The sequence below is a fragment of the Siphateles boraxobius genome, unplaced genomic scaffold (genome assembly GCF_051911475.1).
Source record: "Siphateles boraxobius isolate OS27281-9 unplaced genomic scaffold, OSU_SipBor_1 13, whole genome shotgun sequence".
In the NCBI taxonomy this organism is placed as follows: domain Eukaryota; kingdom Metazoa; phylum Chordata; class Actinopteri; order Cypriniformes; family Leuciscidae; genus Siphateles; species Siphateles boraxobius.
Window position 1 is genome coordinate 15,721,867 of NW_027508733.1, and position 18,361 is coordinate 15,740,227.

The 18,361-nt window shown below is 37.8% G+C and overlaps 2 protein-coding genes and 1 long non-coding RNA gene across 4 annotated transcripts in view; all 3 read right to left on the reverse strand.

The window, feature by feature from the left end:
- Nucleotides 1-5,901: 5,901 nt before the first annotated feature.
- Nucleotides 5,902-6,640, reverse strand: mid1ip1b (MID1 interacting protein 1b). Its single transcript, XM_077226091.1, has one exon. It carries the CDS (start codon nt 6,487-6,489, stop codon nt 6,049-6,051), a length of 441 nt encoding a protein of 146 aa, XP_077082206.1. The 5' UTR covers nt 6,490-6,640; the 3' UTR covers nt 5,902-6,048.
- A 2,044-nt stretch (nt 6,641-8,684) lies between these two features.
- On the reverse strand, nt 8,685-9,531 carry LOC143735823 (uncharacterized). The gene is made up of 2 exons (XR_013203305.1): nt 9,331-9,531; nt 8,685-9,280 (listed from the first exon to the last, which is right to left on the reverse strand). It is a non-coding gene; the product is annotated as an uncharacterized LOC143735823 (long non-coding RNA).
- A 728-nt stretch (nt 9,532-10,259) lies between these two features.
- Nucleotides 10,260-18,361, reverse strand: part of tspan7 (tetraspanin 7) — a 36,234-nt gene continuing 28,132 nt past the window's right edge. The window contains exons 2-8 of one of the 2 annotated variants that reach the window (XR_013203304.1): nt 15,673-15,861; nt 15,503-15,577; nt 15,255-15,350; nt 13,862-14,017; nt 13,708-13,791; nt 11,691-11,820; nt 10,260-11,058 (exon numbers count right to left, since the gene is read on the reverse strand). Coding sequence is in view for 1 of the 2 variants with exons in the window: in XM_077226092.1 (XP_077082207.1) it covers nt 11,752-11,820; nt 13,708-13,791; nt 13,862-14,017; nt 15,255-15,350; nt 15,503-15,577; nt 15,673-15,861 (669 nt within the window). In the remaining variant the exon portion in view is untranslated. The remainder of the gene's footprint in view (nt 11,059-11,690; nt 11,821-13,707; nt 13,792-13,861; nt 14,018-15,254; nt 15,351-15,502; nt 15,578-15,672; nt 15,862-18,361) is intronic. The other variant, XM_077226092.1, reaches the window with a different exon arrangement.

Sequence of the window (18,361 nt, forward strand, 5' to 3'; positions counted from 1 at the left end):
TGAACTGTTAAAGGTAGGGCCTATAGTTCACCCCAAAATGGAAATTCTGTCATTACTCACCCTCAGGTTGTTTCAAACCTGTATGAATTTCAATCAAATTCTCAGCGAGAACTGCAGCTATTCATGAATGAATCATTTTGCCTTTTGAGTCATTCAGTGCCATTGGTGAACCATTGAGAATTGAATCTTTCGTTCCACGACTCGGACATCGCTGTCGCATCTCGCAGCGGGTCTTGACTTCTTTACTTTGATTTCGAAATTCGAATAAGGAACAGCGTGTTTTTTTCTGGACTTTAGCAGAATAAAAAGTTAGATATTGTGCAGGGAAGCATGAAGTAAAAGTTTACTCCGATACTTGAAAATGAACTCGTAGAAATAGTTTGACAGGCCCTTTTCATTGTGTTCCATGAAGAAAGAGCTTTTGAAGGGTTTGTAGGGTGTACATTTTTGAGTAGCCTAAACTATTCCTTGCCCACAAACCTAGATGTATTTTCCCATTGAAATCCAACTAAAGCATAGCATTTATCATTCATGTCTGCGCTGCCTCAACGTCTTGTCACAGCGTCCTGTCGTTTCAGGGTGTCCGCAGAGTTTAAGGGCGTGACACGGCTTCTCCTGACCTTCAACCCTCGTTTATCGGCTGCTGCCTGCCTGGCCTTCTAACTCACTTAGCGTTCGGCTCTCTGCTCTTATCAACGGCTTCACTGACAGACGACGAAGACACCAGAGAATAACTGCCTCGCGTTGTCACCGCCAGAACGGCGAGAGAAAGAGAGAAACAAGTAGAGGGAATTGTCGAACGCGGCGGCCTCAACACCCTATAGACTTTGATGGCCCTGAGCCCTGAGATGAAATTTCAAAGCGTTGTCTTGCTCGCTTGCTCGCTCTCTCTCTCTCTCTCTCTCTCTCTCTCTCTCTCTCTCTCTCTCTCTCTCCTCATCTTGCAGTCTCGCTGCAGAAGGCAATTACGAGTCCCTGGTCTCCGCGGCCGCCCACCTCCCTGCCGTCTTGTCTTTGCATTCCTCTTTTTTCCTCTTTCCTTCCCTCATTACCCACTTTCTCTGCTTTTTCTCTCTCTCTCCGCTGTGAGTCATGCAAATCAGCAACGCTCGCATGGAAAATATATCGGAATCATTAATAATTTTGGGGCGAATTTTCAAAAAGGTGGAGAGGATGCTTGGGAAAAAAAATGTCAGGAAGGCTGAGAGGGGCCATTTTAATGGAAAGGAAGTAATCATGGCGGGCCATTCAAGATGAAACGCTGCGGAATCCTTTGACGGCTAAATGACGGCGTGCTGCGCACAGGATGCCCTTGAGCACTGATCTGAGGTCAGCTTTCCTGTATTTAACAACCGTGTGCAGATCTAGCAAAACCTGAGCTCAGATCAGCACCAGAGGGCATCTGGCAGCCACTTATTTCAGTAACCAAAATTACAATGATGGGGAACCTGAGCAGTGTGCAGGCCTAACCAGATCATATTCTGCTTTTCCCAGGAGATCTGAGATGTTATCTGAGGCGAGGTTTTAGAAATAAAGGTTTCAGTTAGCAAAGAGGATTAAACAGGCTCAAAGAACTTTTTAGATATTTGGAAAACAATCTATTTGGGATGTGCAGAAACCTAAATCCGAATTCGGAAAGGCACGTAAAATGAGTAACGCATTCTACGGAGCCCCTAAAGGGACATGGTTAGGCTTGCTGCGGTAATCGGTTACATTACAGATTTCACTTATCACATGAAGATAGTAAGAAGCGATGACTGACAGGACGAGTCAGAGGATTTGGTGCACAACAGATCCTGAGGGTCATTGACAAATATCTTATCTAGTAAATGTAAGGTCAGTATACCGCCGCTCCCTATACACGCGTGATCGCAAATTCGAAAGTAAAAGTAAAAAGTGCGCGCACATTGAAAAAACAGTGTTAATACTCCCCATATTGAGAGCGGCTTACTGATGCGCGCAAATTATATACAATATAATTACCCAACTATATAATTGCAAGAGAACGCAAAAGCATTGGAAATATATATTTTTTTTCTCATGCTGTAATTTTGACCCATTATCATGTCCCTTTAGGGGCTCCGTAGAATGCGTAATTTCCTTCCCGAACATAGTATTTGGCTTTGGGCACATTCATTCAATATGTACTAGTACTTAGGAGAGTCAAGAAACTATGGGAGCTTGTTTCCGCCACTGAATAAAAAATATAAAAGGTAATTTCGACTTTTTATCTCACATTTGACTTTTTTTCTCGCAAGTATGAGTTATAAAGTTAGAATTGCGTGATTTACACTTGCAATTGCGAGTTATAATGTCCAAACTGCGAGATATAGTCACAATTGCAAATTATAAAGTCAGAATTGAGAGATATAATTTTGCGATTCTGAGAAAAAAGTCTCAGAATTGGACTTTATAACTCGCAATTCAAACTTTTTTTAGCAATTCTGACTTCTTTTCTCGCAATTCTGACTTCTTTCTCGCAGTTGCGAGCTTATCTCACAATTCTGAGAAAACAATTTGCAATTGCGAGAAAAAAAGTCTTTTAAATTGTTTTATTCCATGGTGAAAGCTTCCAGAAACAAACAAGCTAATCTGAATAATTTATCAACTATCAACTTTCCTACTGCAGGAACTACTTAGTTTTCACATTTAAGGAACTAGTTCCGCTTCAACGTTTTGTAGAACTGTTTTTGTTACACTTTTGTAACTCCGATTCCGTATCATTGTTTTTGTTCCTATTGTGTCGCCCTCAAATGAAACATCAAAATCATGTTGAGTCATCATGAAAAATAACTTACATTTTTCAATGAATGTTCTGGTTTGAATACAAGTAAAGCTCTGTGACATAAGGTCAAACAGAGAAAACAATCTTGCCTTTCAGTTTGTTAAAACAAGCAAAAATCATAAGCTAACATCACCTCCTAACATCATACAATCATCATACTTTCACATAAGCGAGATTTACATGACGCACTGATAGCCATATAACTGAGCCATTTATACGTTTTAATTACGGTTGAATTGCCGTTCCGTTCGTCACGCTTAATTTGCAGAAATTTACCGTAACCTAAATACTTCAACTCACAGGTGGTGGCGTACATCAACAGCTCAGATGTTATGAATGATTTAAAAGTACATATTCCAACAAAAGCCTTCTGTGGATGTTTTAAGTGTTTGTCTCCTTCCATTGAGTCCAAGTTATTAAATTCAGTTTACTTTAAATCAAATACCTAACCGAATTACACACCGTCTTATTTTGTTTGGCAGGAATCTTGTCATCTTGTCTCTAGAGGAACAGCTGCTTTTTGACCAACGCCATGTGGTTTGTTTCGGCCACAATGCTGTCGGCACTTGTGCACAGCTTGTCTTGTTATTGTCACTAGAGGAATAGAATGTCCTTCCCGGCGTTTCTGAAGGGTTGCATTCTTGGAAGTCCCAGACAGTAACAGATGACCAGACCATTGAGGACAAACCTGACAAGCTGCCACTGAAATAGCTCAGAGAGAGACGTCAAATAGTGAGGGACTGTAATAAGATGGCTATTTTCTTGCACTCGGAGATGAGACACAATCCTCTTAACAAGAAGACAGCATCCGTCCTCTCCATTATCCTGCTAGTTTCTTTCTCACTTTTACTAATCTAAACTAGGTTTCAAAACCTAGTGAGTCACTTGTTAAAATATCGTAAAGTAATTCTAATTTCCCCTCTTTTTTGAACCACAAGCAGTTTGGGCAAGAGAAAAACAGTAGTGTGCGTTTTTGGGTTGCACCTGATACCAGAACCCTTTTTGTGCACCCAGAGGACACGTTGCATCATACCTCATATCAGTGTTAAAGCATTGGTCTTATGGGTCCTCCAGAACTCCATCATATACTGCCTGGAAGTTTCAGTATGTCATGCCAAGAGCTGGTCTTACATCAGCTAGATGGCAGACAAACAGTCGGAGGATGAGAAACGCTAGATCAGCACATCCAACTGATGGCCTTCTTTCCTGTATAGTTCTCTCCCAGCATCCCTAATTAGGGTGCGGAAAGGAAAACAAGAGAAAAATGTCAACCAGTAGGGATTAGACTATGAATATGGCAGGAAATACGATGGAAAGTAGGAACAAACAAACATCTGATACCCACCGCAAATATGCTTTATCTACTGTTCATGTTTTATCACAATAATGGATCCATCAGTACTAAAGGTCAGTTTCTCTACTGGTCTGACCACAACTAAGATACATGATATGCAAAGAGCAAATTATAGGGTGTTTCGCCTCCTAGATAACAAAGGTAAAGTGCGAAAAAAATACTAAATACAAGATGCGTAGCTTAACATTGGGTTTATAATGAATTGTGCAATGCAAAATCCATATACTGCTACATCTAATGCATGGCTAAATGGGCCAACCATAAATTTGTTTTGGGACTCAGTAATGACTATAAAAACTTCAGATAGCAATCACCTAGTATGTCAGAAATGTGTATTGACATATTAAGGACATACCAACTAGGCAAGTGAGTTTACTAGCGTTTATATGCACAATCTTGCATTTATGATGCTTCATAACTGACAAAAAAAATTTCAGGAAAAGATTAATTTTAAGCAAAACCTGATAACAGTCCGAAACGTAATGTAAATATGTCCATTGTGTTTACACTTTATTTGTGACATTTTATCAGTGTAAACATCGTGTTAAAGCAAAACCTGATTACAGTCCATTTGATGTCAAAACCAGACAGAAGCTTAAATGTAAATTTGTCTTGTGCGCGTATCGCTTCACATTTGGTTGGACAGTTTATTAGTGTATCAAATTTGCCTTGTGCTCGTCTGTTTTCATTTTACGTTACATTTTATCAGTGTAAAGATCATTAACAGTTTAAGGAAAACCTGATTACAGTACGTTTACCATATGATTTGGTAAAACCTTATTGTATTAGAATACAGGATTTTAGCATGAAATACAATGCATTCCGTTTGGCTGACTCAACATTTTAAAACAAATCAAACCCTTTTTTTGGGAGAACTATAGATAATTATTTGGCAAAAAAGATTAATCTGTCTGTCTTTGCAAAAATATTTAAATTTGACAGACTGCCTGTAGAAAACTGCAGATAAGATTCCTTGAGTTTCTAAGACTTTTTTCTTATATGAGGTATTAAACTAGTGTGGGCAGCTTAGATTTAGAGACGTCCGTCATCAAGTGCAGCTCAAGCAGTGACTCAGCAGTACGAACTGGAAAAATGCACTGCAGGTGCTCGGCTCTTTCAGACGTTGCCAGGTCTTAATTTAAAGTGCCTGATCCCTCAGTGGACCTCAGCAGCAGCTGTGCGCACCAACACAGGCCAATGTTTACTGAGCACCACACTATTGACATACTGTAAAGTGATATTTTGCAAGGAAATCCAAGAAGGAAATTAGTCACAAGTTAGTTCACTCAGAAATCAAACACTTGCAGAGTAGAGTTGCATTTACAAAATGTTTATTTTCTGAACCATCTTTGTGATAGAAAAAATACATGACAACAATCCTTCTATTACCAACAGTAACTGTGACGTAATCTCCTGGAATCAGTCAACATCTGTAAGGACCATCATGCGATTCCATCATCAATTAAGCACCATACAACGATAAAGTCACTCTTTAGCCTAGAAATGTGCGTTTTATACATAATTAGTGATTTTAATTCTCATCCCCAGCCTTAAACTGTTATAATCTACATTAATACAACCTCCAAAACTACCATACCAGGCCAAATGTCTTTTCTTTTGCATATCTTTTTTCTTAATGTTTGCTTATTTAAATACAATGCGTTTAGTTTCAAAAGCCTGTTTCCAAGCCAGTATCCAGCTTGTGCAAACAATATCAAGGGATGTTAGCAGGGGAATTAAGGGTGCTTGCAAAACCGGCGTCAGGTACAAGTCTTTTTTTTCGATCCGGGGAATTTAATATGCACGGAAGCCACCAGGGGCCCATTTGGCTTCAACCCCTGCTGCACCCTCTTGTGAACCTTTTTTTTTGCGGTCCACAGGCGATGAATGGAGTAAACTCTAGTTGGTTTCAATTCCCACAGCCACCTATACCAATTTCCTTCTTGTACCTGTTTGTTAGAGTGTTTGCTTTTCCGGTGAGCTTCGACAGTACAGTGTGCAGTCCGGTTAGATGAAAATGAAACAGCTTCTCCAAGTCCTCATCGTGTGGTTCGATGCGAGACACTTCCAGGGACGTTGTCACCCCGTGCTTGTCCTTGCGCCTCTCGTCCGCTTGAAGGACGCCCCATTCGATATCGTTCCTAATTGATTTGAGGAGCACATAAGAGCCGTACATGTCTCCATCCTGGAAGGTGTTCACCTCTTTCTCCTCCTCCTGGTCCAATGGGACGTCCCTCAGCAAACTTGGTACCATGACCGTTTGGTCCATGTTGTTCACGGCACCAATAAACCGGTTCATGGAATTGAAGAGAGAGTTTTTTTGATTATAGGAATCGCAGATTTGCATCATCTTTGCTGTCCTGTTGACCTGGAGGGCTCAAATGCAGAACGAGGCTTTAAGGCTCTGTATAGACAATAAAAAAGCAGCAGATGTAGTTATTCTTGGGCAGGATGGTTCAGGTAGGTCTAATAGAGGGGTTATCCGCAATTATTCTGGTCCAGGGAGTGCTCAGATCCCTTGTGCGCTTCAGAAGAATGAGTTTTTGAAAGCGCAGGTGGATTTAAAGCAAGGGTGTGGCTTCCACACGTCAATCAAACGGGTAACCAGGTTGTAACCGGATAATGTGACCTGAAATAACATGTGTGAAAGATTAGGGGTCGATGCACAGAATATTACAAATAAGTATCAGTGTGAAAATTAAAAAAAGGTAGAGAAAGCAAGATATATAAATAATACCATTAACTAGTCTTTCTATAATATTTGCAATGATTTGAGATGAAACTGTTCAATTATTTAAAGTATTTAGTAAAACTAAACCTGCTCAACTTCAAATTTGTATTAAAAAAACGGTGACCAGAACGTGATATTCGCTTCCTACCACTCCTTGATTTCCTGAAGGAAAAGCCGGCCGGCAAACTAAACGTCTATCTATCAAGGCTAACAACTCATATAGGCTTCTAAATACCCACCTTTGCTGATATTTATCCTCTCTTAAATTCGAAAAGGTCCGGCAAAGTCCAAGGAAACCGGCGATAAAGTCGCTGAAAGATAACAGACTCGTCTAGCAATCGACCGAGGGTGAGGCCGCATGTAGCTCTATGGCGCTTATGAATATTCATGAGACGAAGCATCAGCCCACAACCGCTCAGCCGCTCTAGTCCAATTAGAAGCCAGTTGCTTAGTTTATCCAGGAGGACGGCGCCTGTCAACAGCCAATCACAGGGAAGAAAGGGAATCCGACAACGTGCCAAGCCTGCAGCTCACGGTCAAAGACACGACAGTTTGAAAGAAAAGGAAAGTGTAGGCTACGAAGGAACTACTGAACTGATAAAAGTACCTTACTACTCGTAGTAGTGCTACAAAGGTGTATTCCATCGATTTATTTTCAATTTGGAGTTTTTTTTTATATCCAAAACGGAGTTTATATAGTAAAGGCCAAACAGTATTTTGGCTTTATATGCCAAAAAGAATATAGGTAGCCACCAACAGAAACAGTCATAATCAAAAAGAGACCAAAATACTCATTCTATACCCACAAATTACACAGTCAAATATGCTTAATGTATTTGTTTAAAAACGTGCTAAGTTTATTTCTGAGGAGACTGAATGCAAAGCCTGAACTGATCAGTTGAATTATGCAAATGCTAACTTGCAAATATTATAATATGTGCTAATATATTTACTGACACATGGGAAAAGGGTGAAAGTCAAAAATCAAATGCAGATCTACATACTGCGGCATCAAACAGTATTTGTAGCTACATTAAGGCACTTTTTTAGTCATTGTTTTGTGTATAATATCAAGGGAACAAGTGGAATTAATTGTACAGAAAGATAGTAGGCTATAAGAGGACACGTCACAAAATGAAGTTTGTTTGGGTTTTAAGTGATAAAACAAAAGATAAAATGTTCAAAATTAGAACAAAACGTAGGCAATTGGACACTTGGGTTTCAAAGGTTAGTGGATAATGTTCAGTCACAATGTCACTGTCGGGCATTAGATAGTGGGACTTAAAAGGGATAAACGGATAGTTCACCCAAAAAAGAAAATTCTGTCATCATTTACTCACCTTCAAGTTGGAAGTCAATGGTCCATCAACTGTTTGGTTACCCATGTTCTTCAAAATAGCTTATTTTGTGTTAAACAGAAAAAAGAAAATCATACCTATTTGAAACAACTTGGGTGAGTAAATGATGACTGAATTTTCATTTTTGGGTAAATCATTCCTAAGTGTTCAAATACTTTTTGGGGCCACAAAAAGATCCGCTGATGACCTCAGAGTCCTCAGATGACACAATATCTGCACTTATCCATATTTGCATGGGCTTTCCCCGTTCACTGACGTCTCCTGTCGTGGCGGTTGCGTCGACGTTACGTTTTTCAACAACATCGTGGTGCCATCTAGCGGCCAGGAAGGCAATAAGAAACCTGCTTTCAAGCCGTGATAAAACAAGCTTTCACATGATCCCATGGGAATCCATCCATTCAGTTCAAACAATAACAGTAACACACAAATTTCAAATAATGACAAAACAGAAGCTGGTAACGACGAAGAACCATTTTATTTATAGAGATCACGGTTGTTTACAATATCAACGTACATTTTGTTTGCATGCTAGCTGGTGGTGCATTTTAAAAAGTTTTATTTTTATTATACAAAGTATATTACTCCGCTCCTCTATTTGAAGATGTGTAGTTCATCACATGTTTTCAGACTATGAATTCTGGACTCTAATACTTAATGACCCATCAACACATGGGGCAGCTGCAGAAATGATTGTTAACATATTAATAATATTTATAAGTCTGTATGATAATAAAATTAATGAGAAATGAGAAAACCATACAAAACAGCAACACAAAATTAAATTAAAAAAGAGAGATGCACTTTGACACAATTAAATATGGAATTCGTTAACAGTACTTCACAGAACGATTTGAAATTAAAGAAAGCCAAAGACTGCAGCGATTTCTACCACAAATGTAAATAAATAAACAATAAATAAACAACAGAGGTCACTAAAGCCTGGCTTATGTGATGATAGTGATGATTCTAGAATTCCTTTGACTCAGACCTCCAGAAAATCTGTTTATTCCTCTTTTAATAGAGCTGTAAATCAAATTTCTCCAGCGTTTAAACTAGACATCTGTTTTTAAGAGCTGTTCTCCTGCCAGCATAATCACTCTACCGTGACCATTTTTTTTACTTTGTACTTTTTTCCATTTGTCTGTGATCTGGTTGTATGGAGCCCCTAAAGGGACATGAAGGCCGAAAAATATGGGATGGGAGGGGGAAAAATATTTCAATGAATTTGCGTTTTCTCAAAAGTTTTGCGAGTGAACGTAAAAGCATTAAACAATTTGTCTTCCTATCTTATATATATATATATATACACACACACACACACACACACACATCACCATGTCCCTTCTAGGGGCTCCATATGGTTGTGATTGTTTATAGTGAGTAATATATATATATATATATATATATATATAGAGAGAGAGAATAACATTTGAATTTTTTTCAGACAATATAGCATCCTTAGAAATATATTTTTTCATACCAAAATTCTAATTCTTTCATATTTCTCATGCTAATATTTATCTGCTTGAAAATAACTGAAAATTCTCTGAGCTGTAAAGCAAGAACATCCTAAATGCTGAAAGAGACGCTCTGTGTGATTACATTCTTACAGAAAAACACCACAAAATAAAAGCAAACACAGTGTGTCACAAGGTAGATATGGTGTAAAACTGTAACTACAATCCATAAACGGTGGAATTTGAATTTTAGTTAGTACTCTGAAATAACTGCTTGTCTTACAACAGTGTAAAACCAGTAGTTGTGATTTTCACACTTCAGTTTGAACTTATTTAAGTTCTGTGTGTGGCAGAAAATTGCTTGTTTTTGGCTTTCACAAAAAGACAAAATTGACACTTTTGACTGTACATGATAATGTTGAGTCACTTTCAACCCGGCGTTGAGACGTGGAGCATAAAATTGAACCCAAATCATAAAAAAAAGAAGCCATTTCTGAGATACACCCCTTTGCCAAAGATTTTACAACAGCAACAACAACAACAAAAACATCTTGTCATCTGTGTGTTTTTTAAATTATTTTTTTTAAAGTTTTTCCTCCCGAAACAGCACGTAACTAACAAATCTGCATTGAAGTCACTTTTTAGGGTCAGGTAACACCATGCCCTAGCCAAGTGTGCGAAGTTTTGAATGTAAAGTAATTGCTATGCCAACACTGAGTAAAAAATACTGTGCAAAGCCACAAAATAGCCAATCAGAACATACACAGCTATCTGGACCAATGAGATTTCACTGTGGGCGGAGCTACCAAGTGCAACAAGAAACTAAGCTGACAAAATGGAAGATAGCTAAGAAAAAAATGTCTTCTCAACCAAACATTTGATAAATAACTAACAAATCACTCAAGTCGCGTTTATGTCCAAACCAAGTATTAAGTAATTTCTCTGTCTGAAATAGAAAATTCTGTGCAAATTGACAAAACCACAGCTAATCTGAACATATTTGATACACAGCTAGAGAGGGATTGAGATATCGATTATGACGTGGGGTTACAGATACGCTGCTGACTGTAAGTTGTAGTGTGTGATGGTTTTCGCATGCAAGGTTTTTGTACAGTAAAGTATAATAAAGGAGTGCGTCTTAAAACCATTTCCTTTTCCTTGCTAACGTTGACGTTTCGAAGGGAGAGGCTTTGGTCATCATGGCACAACTGCACAGTTAAGGAATGACGGAAGGGAGAAAAAAGAAGGCAGGAAAGACAGAAAGAAAGATAAAAGCAGAGAGAGAGAGAATATAAAAACAGATGAGAAAGAATGGAGTGTGCTAGCATTTTTGGGTTGCTTTCCCTTTCCAAGGTGTCGTACGTCTTCGGCGCCTGTAGAACCAGAAAACAAAGGTTTAAACATTTTTGCGCACAGACCAGAAGACTTTTCGAAGAATCTTCGTGCAGTTTTTCACAGCAGCGTTCATAGTGGCCACAATCACCAAAAAAAGTGACATTTACAAAAAATGTTATACTTTATTCCAAGTCATATGAAAATGTATTGACTGAAAATCTTCCCCTCCAATTAGAGCTCTAAAATCTCATTTTCCATATTTAAATAGGCATAATCAAGTTGCAAAACACATATTGATGCAATTCTAAGGCATCATCATTGTGTTATTTAAATATTTTAATTATAAATGTTTTTTAAAAAACATGTTTCCAATAAGCTCACAAAAACTATACATATTATATATACACACAAATAAATAATATATATATAATTTACCATTTTTAACCATTTAAAATGGTTTTTAAATTATTATTTAATTAAATATTTTCATTATTACATTCTTGCCTATGCATGACAGGAACGCAAAAAAAAAAACGCTGCCTTGTAAGAAAACACGTACTGAAAATATTGTATTTAATATTAAATACTTTGTCTGATATTTGTATTTTTATGCTTATTAGAGCATTGAGCTGTTAGCTTAGCAGCACAATAAGCTCAAACTAATGCTTACATTCATGTGCTACCAGAATTTTTGTACATATGAGTTTCCTAGTTCACCTGTGCACACGCCGCTACACCATCTCATACTGATTGGCAGTGATGAATCGTGACAGACAGCAGGCCAACAGCATCCCGATCAGCTGAAAAACACACATGCACCGTTACCATGGTAAAACTGTTTTCCAGAGCTTTTTCTGCTCCCTCTGCCATTGTAATTGCTAATTAAATTAAATTGTGGTAGTCGTTACTGCCGGGTGCTCTGCTGGGTTTACGGTTCGCTCTCTCTGCGCTCAAGAAATTCTAGTTATAATCATAATGAATGTTTACTGATTCCCATTTAACCGAGCCAAAAGAATTCCACATGCGCTACGCAAGATTAGACGTATTAGCGGGGCCGTGTCTCTAAGAGATGTCATTGATTCGGGCCGCCCGTGTGCTCGCAGATAACATTTACAGTTCAATTAGCATGGTGTGTGCGCGTCAGAGGGGTCGAGGTGTTCCTCTGTGCCCCTTTGGACCCATTAGTACGGATGGAGAGATATCTGCATAATGGTCCCGAGGCGGAAGCGTGAGTGACAGAGGGCCTGATTGTGTTTGATACGGCACGTTCGCTAGCAAACCCCAGCTGCGCCACACGCTCGGCTCCCGCATGTGTGTCTATGTGTGTTTACTAAATGAGGGCTGGGAAAACACAGACAGCCCGGGGTCGGCGTTCACCGCGGGGTTGTCATGGCAGCGCGGCTCTCGCTCCAGCTTTTAGACGTGAGCACACGCGGCGCTACCGAGTGACTCATTTCGATGGCGTATAGTGTTACACCTGTGTGAGACAACACCAGCCAGCTGTTCAACTCGCTTCGGCGGTAAACGGAAAAACAGATTGGAGTAAATATTAGCTTGCAAACGCCTCAGATGCGATTATGGCATCTCAAGGAGAGGAAAAACATTCCTGTTTGATAGTAAAATCAACCGATTGCATGAGTTTGGGGCGTGGCTATCTGTTTCGACCAATCAAGAGGTTATTTACATATACAAGTCAGAGATCATTTACATTTAATGCTTAAAAATGCAAAACTATGGAAGCTTGTTTTCGCCATGGAATAAAAAAATATTGTGATTTTTTTTTCTTGGAACTGTGACTTTATTTTGTTGGAATTGCGACTTTATTTTATCAGAATTGTGACTTTATTTCTCAGATTTGTGACTTTTTCTCAGAATTGTGAGTTTATATCTCAGAATTCTGACTTTATAACTCGCAACTGCAAGTTTTTATCTCAATTCTGAGAGAAAAAGTCAGGATTGCAAGATCACAGCGCTCAAAGCGTCACATTTTTAAATTTCAGCACCAAATTGGTACTGAAGTCTGTATTTTTTGACAACTCTAGCAAGATGTAAACTAAAAATTTGCGGGATAAAACAAAAGTGTAGAATGTTCCGACACGGAATCAAAAAATACAAGAGGTAATTGCGACTTTCTTTTGTCGGAATTGCGACTTTATTTCTCAGAACAGCAAATTTATTTCTCAGAGTTTATACTGTATTTCAGAATTGCAATTTTATTTCTCAGAATTACAACTATTTCTCAGAATTACAACTATTTCTCAGAATTGCAACTATTTCTCAGAATTTGCGAGTTTATATCTCAGAATTCTAACTTTATAACTTGCAATTGCAAGTTTATATCTCAATTCTGAGAGAAAAAAGTTAGATTGCAAGATGTAAACTAAAAATGTGCGGGTTAATAAGGCAGAATTGTGAGATAAAAGGGCAGCAATTACCTGTTTTATTTTTTATTCAGTGTTGAAAACAAGCGTCCATATAAAATAAAAGTGTAGAACATTAAAAAAGCAGATTTTTTTAAATTAAATAAAATGTTTCAATTAATTAAAAATTTAAAGTTAAACAAATTAAAATATACTGTAAGTGTACAACATTTTTAAAAAGTAAAAATAATAAAATTCCTTTCAGTATTTGACAAGTTCCTGTCTCCACAAATAGTGAGTAAAAAATGGAAATAGCCTCCATCCTACCTGCGAGAATGCAATTCCAAATGTTACTCCAGCGATAATGCCCATGTTAGTCTCAATAAAGGTCGTCACTAGCTCATAGCAGCCCTGAAAACAAAAGAATGATTTGAAATTGATGAAATAGATAGAAGTGTGTTTGTGTGAGCGTGTGTGTTACCTGCTGATAGACTTTGGTGGGTGCTATGGTGGCGTTTCTCAGGTCTGAGGCGTTGCAGTCGGAGATGTTAGCGCAGCAGCTCGGAGGAAGTCCATTCACGGGGTAATAAACACTGGAGAACCAGCTGGTGTAGTTCAGAACACCACAACAACGCAACTAAAGACAGGAAATACAGTGAGAGAGAACTCAGACCAGAGGTCACAACAGGTAAACGGATCTATCTGCCTAGCAACCACCCAGAAAATCTTAGCTACACCCTAACAATAACCTGTAACACCTTAACAACTCCCTAGCAACCACCCATAACATTCTTGCAACTGCCTAACAACCACCCAGGATATCTCAGAAAGCCTTAGTAATAGGGCTGGGCGATATGACCAAAATCTTATAATCACAATATGACAAATTTTTTTGTCAAGATAACAATATAAATCAAATCACAATATCATTCTTTTTGATTTAAAAAAGGTTTTTATGATATCAACATTTTTTATACAATTGAAACTTCATAATTCTTGTCACCATTTTCAATTTCACAAAAAAACTAAAACTAGCCTAAGTAAGAAAAAAACCTAAAAAAAACTTACTGAAGACAAGTAAACCGTGATGAAATAAGAACAAATAAACTAATTACAACCATATAGCAAAACAAACTACAATAGAACAAAGACAATAATGAAATAGAATGACATGAAAACTTGAAGCACTAGAAATAAGATACTACAGAAATCGTTTAAAGTAATCAAATAAAAAAACTCTGCATACACATCTAGAGCACCCTTGCAACTGCCTAAAAACTACCCAGAATTTCTTAGGAACATCCTAGCAATAACATCTGAATACATTTTCATCGCCCTAGCAACTACCCAGAACACCTTAGCAACTGCCTAACATCCACCGAAAATATCTTAGCAACCCCTAACAACTACTTGGTACACCTAGCAATGCCCTATCAACCAAGAATTCCCTTGCAACTACCTAACAGCCACTCAGAATATTTAGCAACACCCTGGCAACCCCCCAGAACACCCATGCAATGCCCTAGCAAGCATAGAGAACACCTAACATCTTCGTGACCACCCAGAACACCTTGGCAATGCCTAGGAACCACCAAGAAAATCCTTACAACTGCCTAGCAACTATCTCCTAACTATACCTTAGAAACACCCTAGCAACTACCCAGAACATCAGCTAGCAGACTGACCATAACCTTTAGCTCTTAATACTATTTTAAACGTTCAGTCAAGGCTTTATCCAGCCAATAGGAAAGTTTGTCATAATAAACTCTACTTTTTATAGTTTTTAATGCTGATTATTAAAAAAACTATTTCCCAGTTATCCATTAGAACACATCACATTAGATAAACTGATGTTAACCAGTGTTTGAACGTACACTCCTCTGGACTTTGTCCACCGCAATGCTTCTCTCATCCCGGGTGTTATAGTTCTGAACAGCTTCGTTGTACGTCCTCAGAAAGGTGCCTTTGATCTGAAGGAACACACACACACACACACACACACACACACACACACACACACACACACACACACACACACTCCATCAGATGTCTCCAGAACATGGCCTCATAGAGCGAGACAGATGGAGATCCCCGCTGGAGAACCTGCATGCGCACGTCTCACCTCATGACGGAAAACAAAGCCCGAGATGCCAGCGACCAGCTCTGCCAGGAAAACCAGAGACAGGAACATGGCATACTACAGACAGAAAGAGAGAGGGACACATTAGGGCCGTCACTTGATGTCCAGTGTAAAATCTGCTTCCTGAAGCTAAACCAGCAGCGGGCTCTCACCAGTTTGAGCATCCATGGACTCCCACGGCACGTGGCGAAGCATCCGAACAGCCCGAACACGATGATCGTGGTCCCGGTCCCGATGAGCACGTAGGGAGCATTGGTGGAGTTTTCAGCGATCAGAGAGATGTACGGACCCAAAATGAACTTCCCCCATAGTCCCACTGCCAGCAGGACCGCCCCCGTGATCTAGAGAGAGAGAAAAAACATCAGAAATGTTATTGTTAAACCCTTCTAGTGAATACTACAGATTTGCTACCATCTAGTGGACAACACATGAACATAGCAAAACAATTTGATCACAATTTGGAAATATTGATTCTGATGAATCAATAATGGCATTATGTGTTCAAATATTTTATTATAATGACACCAATTTGAATAATTTGCCATTTTTTTATTAGCAGCATTGGTATTGTTAACATATTAAAATAATTTTCTATAATTGAAAGCTGAAATAAAATAAAACAAATATTAGTGCTGTCAACTCGACTAATCACAATTAATCACATCTAAAATGTTTGTAAAAATATACACGCATATATTATATAATACATATGTACAAACTTCTATGTTAGATGCGATTAATCTGACAAATATGACAAAAATACATAACATTATTAAAATTGTATTAAATAATGTATTAAATTTAAATTGTAAAACTATTTTAAAAAAAATACAAAATAGTACTGCCTATTAGCTGTGCTAGTTTCATGTTTTACGGTAAATTATTTAAAATAATTTAACTTCAAATCAATATCTAAAATGTGCTTAAATCTGTAACATCAAAATGTTCAGATTTGTTTTGTGTTGTTTACATATGAAACTTTTGTGATTAGTTTTAGTATCTACTGATTAGTATTTTGAAAGTTTTATATATGCGGATTGGCTTCAATCATTTTTTTAATATATGAAAATAAAATATTTTTTTGGTAAGATCTTACATAAAAGCAAAAGAAACTTTTGCTACTGAGATTTGTCAAAAGATAGCCTACATTAATAAATATAACAGACATCACAAAGGTTGTTTCCAAGATTTTAAAATATATGTAAACAAGATGTTTACAGAAAATATATCTTTAAATTTCAAGATTTTTTTTACTTATTCAAATCCTAAACCCCATTAAATGTATTCATTAATTTTCTAAAAAGCAATTTGTTATATTTTAGTCACATAAATATGTAGGCCTACCACAAACAACTGTGCAAATGTGAGTTTAGTGTGTTAACCAGAAGAGGGCGCTGGTGTATTTATCTTATCCACCACTAGAATGTTCTGTGCACCCCATTGAGTGGTGGCGGGATCTACATCGGCCTAACAGAGACAGTGAATGTTTAACTCGAAAATATTAATTCATTAATAAACTATTAATGAAATAGCCTAATAAACCTCACGAAAGACATGTATGTATCTAAGCACGTTTAATTTCTGCACAACACACAAAATATAAAAAGAGCAAACAAAAGATGACCACACAACAAAATTAGCTTACATTTAAGAAGAAAAGATGACAACACAACGAAAACAAGATAATATGTCTCTCTCTTAGAGATCTATTGTTTTCTTCTTCTATTTTTTTCTATTAATTGAGATCTATCAATTACAAAATGTCCCAAGGTATTAGGCCTGCCATGTTTTGGACACCATGTACCATGGTAATCTCACTAATCTGGTAAACATGCTAATCTTGTAGAATGATTAGCATATTCAAATGCTACGTTGTTTGCACAATATTTGAATATGCTAATCATTCAGGTTATTTAATTAATTATTTTAAGCATCTTTACTTCAGTAACTAAGAAATGTTTGAGTTACGGCTGTTAAGATCATTCTCTCAGTGTTTATTACGTTTTTTTCAGCAGTCTGGAAGGCCAGCGAGAGAAGTCGCCTTCGGCTTGTGTTGAACCAGTTCAGACGGCTAGTGGATGGATCACAGATTCAACATGATGGATTGAACATAGATCAGCAGGACATTTCAGTATAAAATCATCACTGAAATAATGTCCTGACTAACATCCACGCATCCGACATGAGCATTAGCGTGGTGCTTGTGAGCACACACAATGCTACCCACAGAAATGGCCATGAATATGTGAACCTAACATCCTACTCAGAACAGCAGCGCTATAAGATGCCGTCAGCTTGCCACCTCTGAAAGAGTCCTAGCTCTCACGGATGTGCTAATGATGGTGTGAAGAGCTGTAGCGGCACAAGCAAAACCCAAATCCTAGCGAGCTGCTGCCTTGGTGTCTACTGTCTCCATAGGCAACTCTCTTCAGAGGCAGTATCTAAACAGGAACCTTATAAGAGAGTAATTAATGCTCTACATGGGCACCATCATATAAATAGAGTTTGTGTTAGCATGTTGCTAAGCTAACAGTGCAACACAGTGATACTCAAATTGACAAAAAATACATAGAAATATATACATAAACAAAGGCAAATATGTTAAATACTGCCACAGAACTTTTTTGTCATTAGCATATTGTAAGCCAACAGTGGAACGCAAAATTGAATTAGTACAAACAGTATAGCAAAATATACATAGCAAACTCAAGAATTGTTAAATATGCTAAATCCCGTCACTTTTTTCATTAGCTACCTTCATGATACTCTAAATACAGCGCACTAAATTGGCTAAAATGATTAATTTTTAATTTAAAAAAAATTGTATGTAGTACCATGTTT

What these genes read in the sequence shown, in the direction of transcription:
- mid1ip1b (XM_077226091.1), bottom strand. Translation starts at nt 6,489, where the DNA reads ATGATGCAAATCTGCGATTCCTATAATCAAAAAAACTCTCTCTTCAAT.